The sequence below is a fragment of the Carcharodon carcharias genome, chromosome 11 (genome assembly GCF_017639515.1).
Source record: "Carcharodon carcharias isolate sCarCar2 chromosome 11, sCarCar2.pri, whole genome shotgun sequence".
NCBI lineage: Eukaryota > Metazoa > Chordata > Chondrichthyes > Lamniformes > Lamnidae > Carcharodon > Carcharodon carcharias.
This window is the reverse complement of record NC_054477.1, coordinates 4,647,237-4,661,758: the sequence shown is the minus strand read 5'-3', so window position 1 is coordinate 4,661,758 and position 14,522 is coordinate 4,647,237. Positions and strand designations below refer to the sequence as shown.

Here is a 14,522-nt window from a genome sequence, read left to right as displayed (position 1 = left end):
ACTGCTGTCTCCACCTGTCCTGCCACCAACAATGATCTATGCACATATACCCCCAGGTATTTCTGCTCCTTCACCCCATTCAAAATTTCACCCCTTATTTTATATTGTCTCTCCATGTTCTTCCTACCAAAATGCATCACCTCACATTTCTCCACATTGAACTTCATCTGCCACCTATCTGCCCACTCCACCAACTTGTCTATGTCCTTTTGAAGTTCCACACCGTCCTCCTCACAGTTCACAACACTCCCAAAGCTTTGTATCATCTGCAAACTTTGAAATTGTCCCCTGCACATTAAGATGTAGATCATTCATATATATCAGGAACAGCAAGTGTCCCAATACCGACCCCTGGAGAACTCCACTACAAACCTTCCTCCAGCCTGAAAAATACCCATTGACCATTACTCTCTGCTTCCTATTTTTCAGCCAATTTTGTATCCACGTTGTTACTGTCCCTTTTTAGAGACATTGAAAAGCAAGTTTTTCAACCAGTGAACCACAGATTGAAAGTATTTGGAGGCCACCTCGGGTCATCAACAACAAACTGCAAGGAATTTGGAAGACATCAATCAAAATCAACCCATCTAATCCTGTTCTCCAGATTGGTGCTATTGAACTGTTTTATCTCACCTTAAAATCCATGTTTTGTGTGTCTTACGTATGGATAGAATCTTCGGTATAAAATGACGCGGGGTGACATTGGGCGTGGTTCCCAGTGTCACCATACATCATTCAGATTTTTAGTTCGGCGCACCCGCCGAACAGTCAAAGGCCTATTAAGGCCATTTAACAATCAATTAACTCATTGACCTGAGCTGACCAGGTGAACAGCCCAGGCGGCCTCTGCATTTTCCATGGAAACTCATCCATGGGTGGGATGAGGTTTCATGAAGGGTTCATTGACATGTCACATGGGACATGTCTTAATTTTTTTTTCTTTATTATAATTTTTAAAACTTAAAACTTATCCCCCTAAGGCACCTCTGTGGCTTTTGTGACGCCAGATGGACCATATCTGTTTAGAGTCACGCCATTAGGTATGAAGAATGCACATACAACATTTCAAAGACTGACAGACAAATTAATTGCAGGTCTGAGCAATTGTGCTGTTTATATTGACGACTTGATAGTTTTCGGTCAGAAGTGGGAGGAGCATTTACAGCATCCAGAAGAATTATTTACTCAACTACAAGAAGCTAATTTGGTGATGAACTTGGCTAAAAGTGAATTTGCAAAAGCGCAAGTTATGTATCTAGGCCTTACCATTGGACATGGTGAGGTGGCTCCAAGAGATGTGAAAGTCAAGGCTATCATGGATTTCAAAATGAGAAGTTTTGGGATTTCTGGGCATGAGTGGGTTTTACCAGAAATTTGTACCAAACTTTAGCCAAGTGGTTGCTTCACTGACTGAACTATTAAAAAGGAACAAAAAGCTTCAATGGACACTGCAGTGTTATAAAGAATTTGACAGTTTAAAAACTGTATTAACTACGACACCAGTTTTGGCAGTACCCAATTATGCCGAACAATTTAAGTCAGCTGTTGACGCAAGCGATATAGGCATTGGGGCTGTACTGTTACAAGACAGTGACACTGGAATTGAAAAACTGATAGGGTATTTTTCATGGAAGCTGAATGTACAACAGGGAAAATATTCAACGGTTGAAATGGAAACTTGGGGTTTGGTGTTAGCATTGCAGCATTTTGAGATCTATGTTGCAAACAATTCATCAGAAACAATTGTTTATACAGCCCATAATCCTTTAAAGTTTCTGGACCAATTTCGAGACAGAAGTGCAAGGCTATTCAGCTGGAGTTTATGACTGCAACCATTTAATCTACAGATTATACATGTAGCCGGACGAAGATATCTGATTGCAGATGCCTTGCCAAGAGCTTGAAGCTTAAAGGAAAAATTGGACATTTAAAAACCTGGACACTGGACTAGAATGATTTCTGTTTACACCAAGGGTTTGTGTATATATTGTTATGTTAATGCATGCATCTATTGATGTAATAGTGTAATAAGTATAAGAGGTAATGTAAGATGAGCTCAGAAAATGAAGCCATCTTTTTAAATTATGATGATCCATTTTTTAATAAGGAGGGGAATGTCAGGAAGATATAATAATTCTCATAATATTATTAGAATTTAATGTAAATTCTGTGTCCATGGGGCTATGTCTGTGTGTGTGTGTGGGGGGGGGGGGGTGTGACTTAATTAAATTAAAGGCAGCTGGTCTGAAGGCTTTGATGTATTAGAAGATAAGCTAGATTTAAAATGATAAGTAGGCAAACATAGGGGTAAAGGGAACATTTGCATTTTAAATAAACCAGACTAGATTGATTTCAGAGGGGTGAAATGTGTCACCGAGCCGGGGGAAGTAAGAAACAGTATGTTTATTTTTCCCAAAGATTAATGGTGAAATTGGTACTATAAGAGATTTTTATTATCAGAGAGGTAAAGTCCAAAGACATGGTGAAAGAATGGGGATTTGCATTCAAAGGGGAAAATATGTACATAGGAGTGAAGGTTGTGTGCAAGGAAAGGCATTTTAGGATCTAACAAGTGTGAAACACTTTCAGCATCTAAGCCTCAAGCTGCTGTCTACAGAGAACTGAAGTTAAGAAAACTCACTTTGAATTGGATTGTTCGGGGTATCGTGTTTCTTTGCCTGGGTCTTTAAAAATCTGTGCATCGTAGTTGCCGTAACGAAAGTGTAACTGGGAGTTAGATTAATTAGGGGATTTAGAAGTTATCATAGTAGTAATTTGTAGATTATGTATTTAAAATCCTTTCTTCTATTAATAAAGGCTTAATTTAACTTTGTAAGAAACCTATAAGACTCAGTGGTCTTATTACTACTGAATTCAAATATCCCCATCCTCAATGATGGGGGAGCCCAGCACATCAGTGAAAAAGACAAGGCTGAATCATTTGCAACAACCTTCGGCCAGAAGTGGATGATCCATCTCGGCCTCCTCCTGAAGGCCCAGCATCACAGATGCCAGTCTTCAGTCAATTCGATTCACTCCACATGATATCAAGGAACAGCTGAAGGCACAGGATACTGCAAAGGCTATGGGCCCTGACAATATTCTGGCAATAGTGCTGAACGCTTGTGCTCCAAAGCTTGCCGTGCCTCTAGCCAAGCTGTTCCAGTACAGCTACAGCACTGGCGTCTACCAGCATTGTGGAAAATTGCCCAGGTATATCCTGTAAACAAAAAGCAGGACAAATCCAACTCAGCCAATTACTGTCCCATCAGTTACGCTCAATCATCAGCAAAGTAATGGGAGGGGTCATCAACAGTGCTATCAAACGGCACTTGCTCACCAATAACCTGCTCACTGACACTCAGTTTGGGTTCCGCCAGGGCCATTCAGTTTTGACCTCATTACAGCCTTGGTTCAAAAATGGACCAAAGGGCTGAACTCCCGAGGTGAGGTGAGAGTGACTGCCCTCAATATCAAGGCAGCATTTGACCGAGTGTGGCATCAAGGAGCTCTAGCAAAACTAGAGTCAAGGGGGAAAATTCTCCGCTGGTTGGAATCATACCCAGCACAAAGGAAGATGGTTGTGGTTGTTGGAGATCAGTCATCTCAGCTCCAGGACATCACTGCAGGAGTTCCTCAGGGTAGTGTCCTCGGCCCAACCATCCTCAGCTGCTTCATCAATGACCTTCCTTCCATCATAAGGTCAGAAGTGGGGATGTTCGCTGATGATTGCACAATGTTCAGCACCATTTGCGGCTCCTCAGATACTGAAGCAGTCTATGTCCAAATGCAGCAAGACCTGGACAATATCCAGGCTTGGGCTGACAAGTGGCAAGTAACATTCACACCAGACAAGTGTCAGGCAATGACCATCTCCAACAAGAGAGAATCTAACCATCACTCCTTGACGTTCAATAGCATCACCACCGCATTTCCACTATTAAAATCCTTTTACCATTGACCAGAAACTGAACTGGACCAGCCATATAACTACTGTGGCTACAAGAGCAGGTCAGGAGCTAGGAATCCTGTAGTGAGTAATTTACCTCCTGGCTCCCCAAAGCCTGTCCACCATCTACAAGACACAAGTCAGGTTTGTGATGGAATACTCCCCACTTGCCTAGATGAGGGCAGCTCCAACAACACTCAAGGAATTTGACACCATCCAGGACAAAGCAGCCCTGCTTGATTGGCACCCCATCCACAAACATTCACTCTCTCCACTTCTGATGCAGAGCAGCAGCAGTGTGTACCGTCTACAAGATGCACTGCAGTAACTCACCAAGGTTCCATAGACAGCACATTCCAAACCCACGACTGCTTCTATCTAGAAGGGCAAGGGCAGCAGACACGTGGGAACACCACTACCTGGAAGTTCCTCTCCAAGTTACTCACCATCCAGACTTGGAAATATATCGCTGTTCCTTCACTGTCGCTGAGTCAAAATCCTGGAACTCCCTCCCTAACAGCACTGTGGGTGTACCTACACCACACGGACTGCAGCAATTCAAGAAGGCAGCTCACCACCACCTTCTCAAGGGTAATTAGGGAAGGGAAATAAATGCTGGCCTACCAACGATGTCCACATTCCATGAATAAATGAAAAAAAAATAGCCAAACAACCTCTTCGGTTCTGAAAATTAGCAATCAATTGTGAATCTCATTCATTCAGGCTTTAATCTTTGGAGATTATTTAAGTAAAATTTTCAATTATGTAAATCTTTAAAAGTTTTATTTTTCCCCCCAATTCAATCTTTATTTTTTTCTGTACCTGATTTGACATTGAATTCACCCACTCTAATTTACATTTCGTTTCCAGTTCTCATGTTGTTAACTCCACAATTCTTCACTCAGACTGGTAAAGGAGATCTCTGCTCAGCCAAGTTCTCGGATAATCAGTTTCCATCTGCTGTGTTGTTATCAGCTCACATATTCAGCAACTTACCCAGCAAAAATAGTTAAAACACCGAAACATGTAAGACCAAGTCTCGCTCATGGCAGAAGGCATTAAGATGCACATCAGATTTTCTTTTAAATTCATTCATGGGATGTGGGTGTTGCTGACTAGGCCAGCATTTATTGCCCACACCTAGTTGTCCTCGAGAAGGTGGTGGTGAGCTGCCTTCTTGAACTGCTGCAGTCCCTGTGGTGTAGGTACACCCAAAGTGCTGTTAGGGAGGGAGTTCCAGGATTTTGTCCCAGCGACAGTGAAGGAACGGTGATATATTTACAAGTGAGGATGGTGAGTGACTTGGAGGGGAACTTCCAGCTGGCGGTGTCCCCAAATATCTATTTCCCTTGTCCTTCTAGATGATAGTAGTCATGGGTTTGGAAGATGCTGTCTAGACAGCCTTGGTGAATTCCTGCAGTGCATCTTGTAGATGGTACACACTGCTGCTACTATGCGAGGAAGTGAATATTTGTATATGTGGTGCCAATCAAGCAGGCTGCTTTGTCCTGGACGATGTCGAGCTTCTTGAGTGTTGTGGGAGCTGCACTCATCCAGGCAAGTGGGGAGTATTCCATCACACTCCTGACTTGTGTCTTGTAGATGGTGGACAGGCTTTGGGGAGTCAGGAGGTGAGTTACTCTCCGCAGGATTCCTAGCCTCTGACCTGCTCTTGTAGCCACAATATTTATATGGCTAGTCCAGTTCAGTTTCTGGTCGATGGTAACCCCAGGATGTTGATAGTGGGAGATTCAGTGATAGTAATGTCATTGAACATCAAGGGGTGATGGTTGGGTTCTCTCTTGTTGGAGATGGTCATTGCCTGACACTTGTGTGGTGTGAATGTTACTTGCCACTTGTCAGCCCAAGCCTGGCTGTTGTCCAGGTCTTGCTTCATTTGGACATGGACTGCTTCAGCATCTGAGGATTCATGAATGGTGCTGAACATTTTGCAATCATCAGTGAACGAGTCTACCCTGACCTTATGATGAAAGGAAGATCATCGATGAAGCAGTTGAAGATGTTTGGGCCGAGGACACCACTCTGAGGAACTCCTGCAGTGATGTCCTGGAGCTGAGATGATTGACCTCGAACAACCACAACCATTTTCCTTTGTGCTAGGTATAGCTCCAACCAGCGGAGAGTTTTCCCCCCGATTCCCATTGACTCCAGTTTTGCCAGGGGTCCTTGGTGTCACAATGCGGCCTTGGTGTCAAGGGCAGTCACTCTCACCTCACCTCAGAAGTTCATCTCTTTTACCAATGTTTGAATCTGGGCTGCAATGATGTCAGGAGCTGAGTGGCCCTGGCAGAACTCAAACTGGGCATCAGTGAGCAGGTCATCACTAAGCAAGCGCTGATTGACAGCACTGTTGATGATCCCTTCCATCACTTAACTGATGATCAAGAGTAGAATGGTGGGGTGATAATTGGCTGGGTTGGATTTGTCCTGCTTTTTGTGTAGAGGACATACCTGGGCAGTTTTCCACATAGCCGGAAAGATACTAGTGTTATAGCTGTACTGGAACAGCTTGCCTAAGGGCACAGTAAGTTCTGGAGCACAAGTCTTCAATGCTATTGCTGGAATATTGTCAGGACCCATAGCCTTTGCAGTATCCAGTGCCTTCAGCCATTTCTTAATATCACGCAGAGTGAATCAAATTGGCTGAAGACTGGCATCTGTGATGCTGGGGACCTCCGGAGGAGACCAGGTTGGATCATCCACTCAGCACTTCTGGATGAAGATTGTAGCAAATACTTCAGCCTTATCTTTAGGAGTGATGTGCTGGGCTCCTCCATCATTTAGGATGAGGGTATTTGTAGAGCCTCCTCCTCCAGTGGGTTGTTTATTTATCCACCACTATTCATGACTGGATGTGGCAGGACTGCAGAGCTTAGATGTGATCCATTGGTTGTGGGATCACTTAGCTTTTTGTAAAGGACATGTTTTTATTTCTATTGAACTGGGGATTAAAATTACAATGGCTGAAGTTTGAAGGGCATGTCTACTGGAATAGTGAGAGAGTTATATACTTTGTTGCTGTCCTGGAACAGAGTGTGCCATGAAAGACAGGATGGTGCCTAGGAGGAGTTTGTTCTTATGGGGAACAGTCTCAAAACAACATTTTAATTGGCTCCCGACCAGGTGACCAGGGTTTGTGTGAGAGCAGTGCAGTAGAACAGCTCCTAGCCTGAAAGTAAAAAGACCTAAAACCTCTCTCTATCCGGTGTGTGTAAGATTCCAGTAATTCTACAATAATAGCTAGCTGGTTTTTTCTCCTCATATCTCTATGACCTGCTCTCTCTCTGAAAACCCCTGTCAAGAGGCAAAGGGGCAAATCACCATTAGAGACATCGAAAGGCAAGTGCTCAACTCCTGAACTAAAAGCTGAAACATATAAATTGGGCAAATCAAATTAAAACAATACCATAGAGGAGGAATTCCTGGAGTGTATACGGGATGGTTTTCTGGACCAATACATTGAGGAACCAACTAGAGAACAGGCCATCCTAGACTGGTATTGTGCAATGGGAAAGGAATAATTGGCAATCTAGTTGTAAATGGCTATAAATTGAGAGAGGGGAATGTGCAACAAGACCTGGGTATCTTCGTACACCAGTCGCTAAAGGTAAGCATGCAGATACAGCAGGCGGTAAAGAAGGCAAATGGTATGTTGGCCTACATAGCGAGAGGATTCAAGTACAGGAGCAGAGATATCTCACTGCAATTATACAGGGCCTTGGAGAGACCACACCTGGAATATTGTATGCAGTTTTGGTCTCCTTATCTGAGGATGTACTTGCTATAGAGGGAGTGCAGTGAGGTTTTACCAGACTGAATCCTGGGATGGCGGGACTGACATATGAGAGATTGAATCGGTTAGGATTATATTTGCTGGAATTCAGAAGAATGACGGGGATCTCATAGAAACCTATAAAATTCTAACAGAAATAGACAGGGTAGATGCAGGAAGGATGTTCCCGATGGTGGGGGAGTCCAGAACCGGGGGTCACAGTCTGAGGATATGGGGTAGACCATTTAGGACTGAGATGAGGAGAAATTTCTTCACCCAGAGAGTGGTGAGCCTGTGGAATTCGTTACCACAGAAAGTAGTTGAGGCCAAAACATTGTATGTTTTCAAGAAGGAGTTAGGTATAGCTCTTGGGGCAAAAGGGATCAAAGGGTGTGGGGAGAAAGCGGGAGCAGGCTATTGAGTTGGATGATCAGCCATGATCATAATGAATAGGGGAGCAGGCTCGAAGGGCTGTATGGCCTACTCCTGCTCCTAGTTTCTATGAAAGTGCTGGAAGACCACCTCCTGCCATCAAGAGCTGAAAGGAATGTGCAAGGTGTCAATCAAAATCAACCCATTGAATCCTGTACTCCGAATTGGTGTTATTGAACTGTTTTATCCCATCCTTAAAATCCATGTTTTTGTGTGTCTTGAGTATGTGCATAGAGATATAAGAAGGGGTAGAGTTTAGGTTATAGAGTTAGGAATTAGCAGTTCATATTTCTTTTGCCACTGGTTGAAGACAATTTGTTCAATGAACAGTTATTTACTTATTACATTTACAAACCTGGTGTGCGTACTCTTGTTAACCTAAATTAAACAACTAGGTGGGTTGATCAAACTTTTTCACATCTGTTGTGGCTCAGGGAGCAGTGGGGCTGATATTGCAGCTCACTCTCCCCAGTGAGTTGTGACATCTGTCTATCACATGCTGCTTTTGCTGTTTGGCGCACAGGTAGTCCTATGTTATAGCTTCACCAGGTTGACGCCTCATTTTTAGGTATGCCTATTTAGGTTACTCAGACTAGGCTTGTATCCTCTGGAGTTTAGAAGAGTAAGAGGTGACTTGATTGAAAGATATAAGATCACGAGGGGTCTTGACAGGGTGGATACTGAGAGGATGTTCCCTTTTATGGGAGGGTCTAGGACCAGGTGCCAATGTTTAAAAATAAGATGTCACCTATTTAAAACAGAAATGAGGTGAAATTCTTTCACTGAGGGCCTTGAGTCTTTGGAACTCTCTTCCTGAAAAGGTAGTGGAAGCAGAGTTCTTGAACATTTTTAAGGCAGGGGTGGATAGATTCTTGGTAAGCAAGGGGGTGATAAGTTATTGGTGGAAGGTGGGATGCAGATTTCAGATTACTATCAGATCAGCCATGATCTTATTAAATGGCAGAGCAGGTTCAAGGGGCTGAATGGCCTATTCCTGCTCCTCGTTCGTATGTTCGTATTGCTACGAGGTTAGATACAGAGTAAAGCTCCCTCTGCATTGTCCCCATCAAATTACTCCGGGTCTCTGGATTACTTATCCAGCGCCAATACCACCACGCCATCGCATCCCTCTTCCGATACTGACCACGGACTGTCTACACCCATCTGAAGAGACAGGCAGGGCCTCAGTTGAGGATGTTTCTAATAAATGTTGCAAGATTTTGCCTCCCAGTTGCACGGCTTGTGACCGACAGTTCAACTCTAACAGGATGAATCAACTTGGGTGGTGCAAGAAACAAGAATCGAGAGTTGAGACACAAACCCGTTTATTGCACCTGTGGGCGAAGCACGAGGTGGTGAAATTGGAGAATCGTTACTGACAACATTCAGTACACAAAACACAAAATCTCTCACACTGTTCCCAGGCACACACTGTGCAAAATCTGTTATTGTGCAAATTTTCAAGTTTAAAGTGAAAGACTTAATCGCAGGGACAACATAAATTATTTCAAACACCCCAGGACAGGTACAGCACGGGGTTAGATACAGAGTAAAGTTCCTCTACACTGTCCCCAGCAAGCACTCCCAGGACAGGTACAGCATGGGGTTAGATGCAGAGTAAAGCTCCCTCTACACTGTCCCCAGCAAACACTCCCAGGACAGGTACAGCACGGGGTTCGATACAGAGTAAAGCTCCCTCTACACTGTTCCCATCAAACACTTCCAGGGCAGGTACAGCACGGGGTTAGATACAGAGTAAATCTCCCTCTACACTGGCCCCAGCAAACACTCCCAGGACAGGTACAGCACGGGGTTCGATACAGAGTAAAGCTCCCTCTACACTGTTCCCATCAAACACTTCCAGGGCAGGTACAGCACGGGGTTAGATACAGAGTAAATCTCCCTCTACACTGGCCCCATCAAACACTCCCAGGGCAGGTACAGCACGGGGTTAGATATAGAGTAAAGCTCCCTCTACACTGGCCCCATCAAACACTCCCAGGACAGGTACAGCACGGGGTTAGATACAGAGTAAAGCTCCCTCTACACTGTTCCCATCAAACACTCCCAGGACAGCTACAGCACGGGGTTAGATACAGAGTAAAGCTCTCTATACACTGTCCCCATCAAACACTCCCAGGACAGGTACAGCACGGGGTTAGAAACAGAGTAAAGCTCTCTCTACACTGTCCCCATCAAACACTCCCAGGACAGGTATAGCACGGGGTTAGAAACAGAGTAAAGCTCTCTCTACACTGTCCCCATCAAACACTCCCAGGACAGGTACAGCACGGGGTTAGATACAGAGTAAAGCTCTCTCTACACTGTTCCCATCAAACACTCCCAGGGCAGGTACAGCACGGGGTTAGATACAGAGCAAAGCTCCCTCTACACTGGCCCCATCAAACACTCCCAGGGCAGGTACAGCACGGGGTTAGATACAGAGTAAAGCTCCCTCTACACTGGCCCCATCAAACACTCCCAGGGCAGTTACAGCACGGGGTTAGATACAGAGTAAAGCTCCCTCTACACTGTTCCCATCAAACACTCCCAGGACAGCTACAGCACGGGGTTAGATACAGAGTAAAGCTCTCTATACACTGGCCCCATCAAACACTCCCAGGACAGGTACAGCACGGGGTTAGAAACAGAGTAAAGCTCTCTCTACACTGTCCCCATCAAACACTCCCAGGACAGGTACAGCACGGGGTTAGATAAAGAGTAAAGCTCCCTCTACACTGTCCCCATCAAACACTCCCAGGACAGGTACAGCATGGGGTTAGATACAGAGTAAATCTCCCTCTACACTGTCCCCATCAAACACTCCCAGGGCAGCTACAGCACGGGGTTAGATACAGAGTAAAGCTCTCTATACACTGTCCCCATCAAACACTCCCAGGACAGGTACAGCACGGGGTTAGATATAGAGTAAAGCTCTCTCTACACTGTCCCCATCAAACACTCCCAGGGCAGGTACAGCACGGGGTTAGATACAGAGTAAATCTCCCTCTACACTGTCCCCATCAAACACTCCCAGGACAGGTACAGCACGGGGTTAGATACAGAGTAAAGCTCCCTCTACACTGTCCCCATCAAACACTCCCAGGGCAGGTACAGCACGGGGTTAGATAAAGAGTAAATCTCCCTCTACACTGTCCCCATCAAACACTCCCAGGACAGGTACAGCACGGGGTTAGATACAGAGTAAAGCTCTCTCTACACTGCCCCCATCAAACACTCCCAGCACAGGTACAGCACGGGGTTAGAAACAGAGTAAAGCTCTCTGTACACTGTCCCCATCAAACACTCCCAGGACAGGTACAGCACGGGGTTAGATAAAGAGTAAAGCTCCCTCTACACTGTCCCCATCAAACACTCCCAGGACAGGTACAGCATGGGGTTAGATACAGAGTAAATCTCCCTCTACACTGTCCCCATCAAACACTCCCAGGGCAGCTACAGCACGGGGTTAGATACAGAGTAAAGCTCTCTATACACTGTCCCCATCAAACACTCCCAGGACAGGTACAGCACGGGGTTAGATACAGAGTAAAGCTCCCTCTACACTGTCCCCATCAAACACTCCCAGGGCAGGTACAGCACGGGGTTAGATACAGAGTAAATCTCCCTCTACACTGTCCCCATCAAACACTCCCAGGACAGGTACAGCACGGGGTTAGATACAGAGTAAAGCTCCCTCTACACTGTCCCCATCAAACACTCCCAGGGCAGGTACAGCACGGGGTTAGATACAGAGTAAAGCTTCCTCTACACTGTCCCCATCAAACACTCCCAGGACAGGTACAGCATGGGGTTAGATACAGAGTAAAGCTCTCTCTACACTGTCCCCATCAAACACTCCCAGGACAGGTACAGCACGGGGTTAGATACAGAGTAAAGCTCCCTCTACACTGTCCCCATCAAACACTCCCAGGGCAGGTACAGCACGGGGTTAGATAAAGAGTAAAGCTCCCTCCATACTGTTCCAAAAATCCCCCCAAGAATTACCTTCAGCACACCTCAAATTGCATCAATGTAGAATTTCATGGGCCAGTGGTCCATCTACTCGAAGAGATGGATGGGGGGTGGATTATCACCTGTACATACACGTAACAGAAATCTGAAATTCTCTCCTCAAAAAGACTTTGGACTGGGAGTCAAATGGAGCTTTCAGAACTTAAGGGATATGAAGCAAAGGCAAATATAAATGGAGTTGAGATTCGGATCAGCCATGATCTAATTGAATGGTGAAGTAGACAAGGGACTGAATGGCCTCCTCCTGTTCTGACATTCCTGTCAAGGAACCCAGAGTGATGACTGGCACATTGGCACACAATGGGGGAATTAACAGGTTCCCTGGGATGCAAGTCTTGGCTCAGGCTGAGTTAAGGGATCAAAGGTTATCAGGGGTAGGCCGGACAGCGAGTTGACCCCACAATCAGATCAGCCATTATCTTAATGAATGGCTGAGCAGGCCTCGAGGAGCTGAACAGCCTACCCCTGCTGCTGATTTCTATGTTCGTATGCAAGTGAGGGAAAGAAATCAAAGTTGTATGAGGGTTTGAGGAGGCTTGTGGTGATCTGGGATCATTGTCACCCAGCAGTTACTCAGAGATTAAAAACAGCCCAATGTTGCAACCCCTCCCTCCCCTGGCACTCAATGATAAGGGTTTGGACGAACCTGCGTCCTAATATTGAACTTTTGCATCAGCAAATTCACTGGTCGGGCAGTTACTGATGCTCTGAGTGGACTGAGAGTTCATAAGGACTGTCACCCATAACTTTGAGTCCACTGTCTCACACCCAGCCCATTAGCCATCAGTCAGGGTCCACTCTGTTGCTCCCAACCTGTCACCCATTGCTCTGAGTCCACCACACGGTGCCCAGTCTGTCACCTGGTCAGAGTCCATCCAGCCGAGCCCAGCCCATCATCAAGAAAGTCGATTAAAAGTTCATTAATTGGATGTTTCCAAATTAAATCGAGGATAAAATCATTAAGAGGATATGTTTTGGATTGCTTTCCTGGGATGATTTTAGCACATTCTCCGCCCCCTCCAAAGGTTCTGCGTTTCCCTGAACATCACCACCTTGTGAAAGCCCTTGCACAGGGCAGGATCGTCCGCTCGGCCTGTGCGCAGGGCACAGATGGTGGCTGTCTTGCAGGCTTCCTTACACACCTGCGCAGTGTGGCCCTTGTGGTACAGGAACCAGTACCTCTGGAAGAGGCCATCGTCACGTAGGAAGAGGCTGATGAGATTGTCCATGTCAGCAGGGAACACAGTCTCCATCCTGTATGCCTCCCTGAGCCTGTACAGGAGGACCCACTTGGGATTCACACTCTCATTGGCCTCGGTCAGGTTCAGGATATATGTCTCATGGTCAAGGACCGAGTGCGAACTCTCTGAATAATTTCCGTCAATCAGATAAATCCGAAATCCTGCAGAACAAGGTGTTTTTTTAAAAGAATGCAGAGTAACACCAGAAGTCAGACAAATATAGTGACGTTCTGTTACTGCAACAACAATCTAGAGAACAGGAATGCGAACAGTGTTAAGGGCACGGGGGGGGACAGGGGGGATGATGATTCTTGAACTGCATTCAAGAGAACTTTTTTAGCCAGCACGTAATAAGCACAATGAGAGGGATACAATTCGAGATTTAGTCTTAGGAAATGAAGCTAAGCAAGTGGAGGAAGCAGCAGTAGGGGACCATTTTAGAGATCACAGAATCACAGTGCAGAAGAGGCCCTTCGGCCCATTGAGTCTGCACTGACCTAGATAGTGACCATATTACAATTAGATTTAGTATCATTATGGAAAAGGACAAAGATAGATCAGGAGTAAAAGGTCTAAATTGGCGGAAGACAAATTTTACAAAGCTGAGAGGTGAGCTGGTGAGAATATGGACTGGATACAGCTACTAGAAGGAAAAACTGTGTCAAATCAGTGAGAGGCATTCAAAGGGGAGATTCTACAGGCACAGTGTAAACATGTCACCACAAAGAGAAAGGGTGGTACTGCCAAATCTAGAGCCCCCTGGTTATTCAGAAACATACAGGGTAAGCTAAAGCAGAAAAAGAAAGCACATTACAGTCACAAAAGACTTAATAATGTAGAAAGCCTAGTGGAGTCTAGAAAATACAGGGGTGAAGTAAAAATGGAAATTAGGAAATCAAAGAGAGGATATGGAAAAATATTGGCAAGTAAAATCAAAGAAAACCCAAAGATGTTTTACCAGTACATTAACAGAATAACTAAGGAAAGGGTAGGTCCTGTCAGAGATGTACATGGTAACTTGTGGGTTAATGCAGAAGATGTGGCAGGGTTGTCAATGGGCCCTTTGTCTCTG

General features: G+C 45.2%; 1 protein-coding gene across 1 annotated transcript in view; it reads right to left on the bottom strand.

Annotated features, from left to right (window-relative positions):
• Positions 1-12,026: 12,026 nt before the first annotated feature.
• smpd1 (sphingomyelin phosphodiesterase 1) overlaps positions 12,027-14,522 on the bottom strand; it is a 35,293-nt gene continuing 32,797 nt past the window's right edge. The window contains exon 6 of the mRNA XM_041199917.1: positions 12,027-13,611. Coding sequence (XP_041055851.1) covers positions 13,208-13,611 — 404 coding nt within the window. The 3' untranslated portion in view covers positions 12,027-13,207. The remainder of the gene's footprint in view (positions 13,612-14,522) is intronic.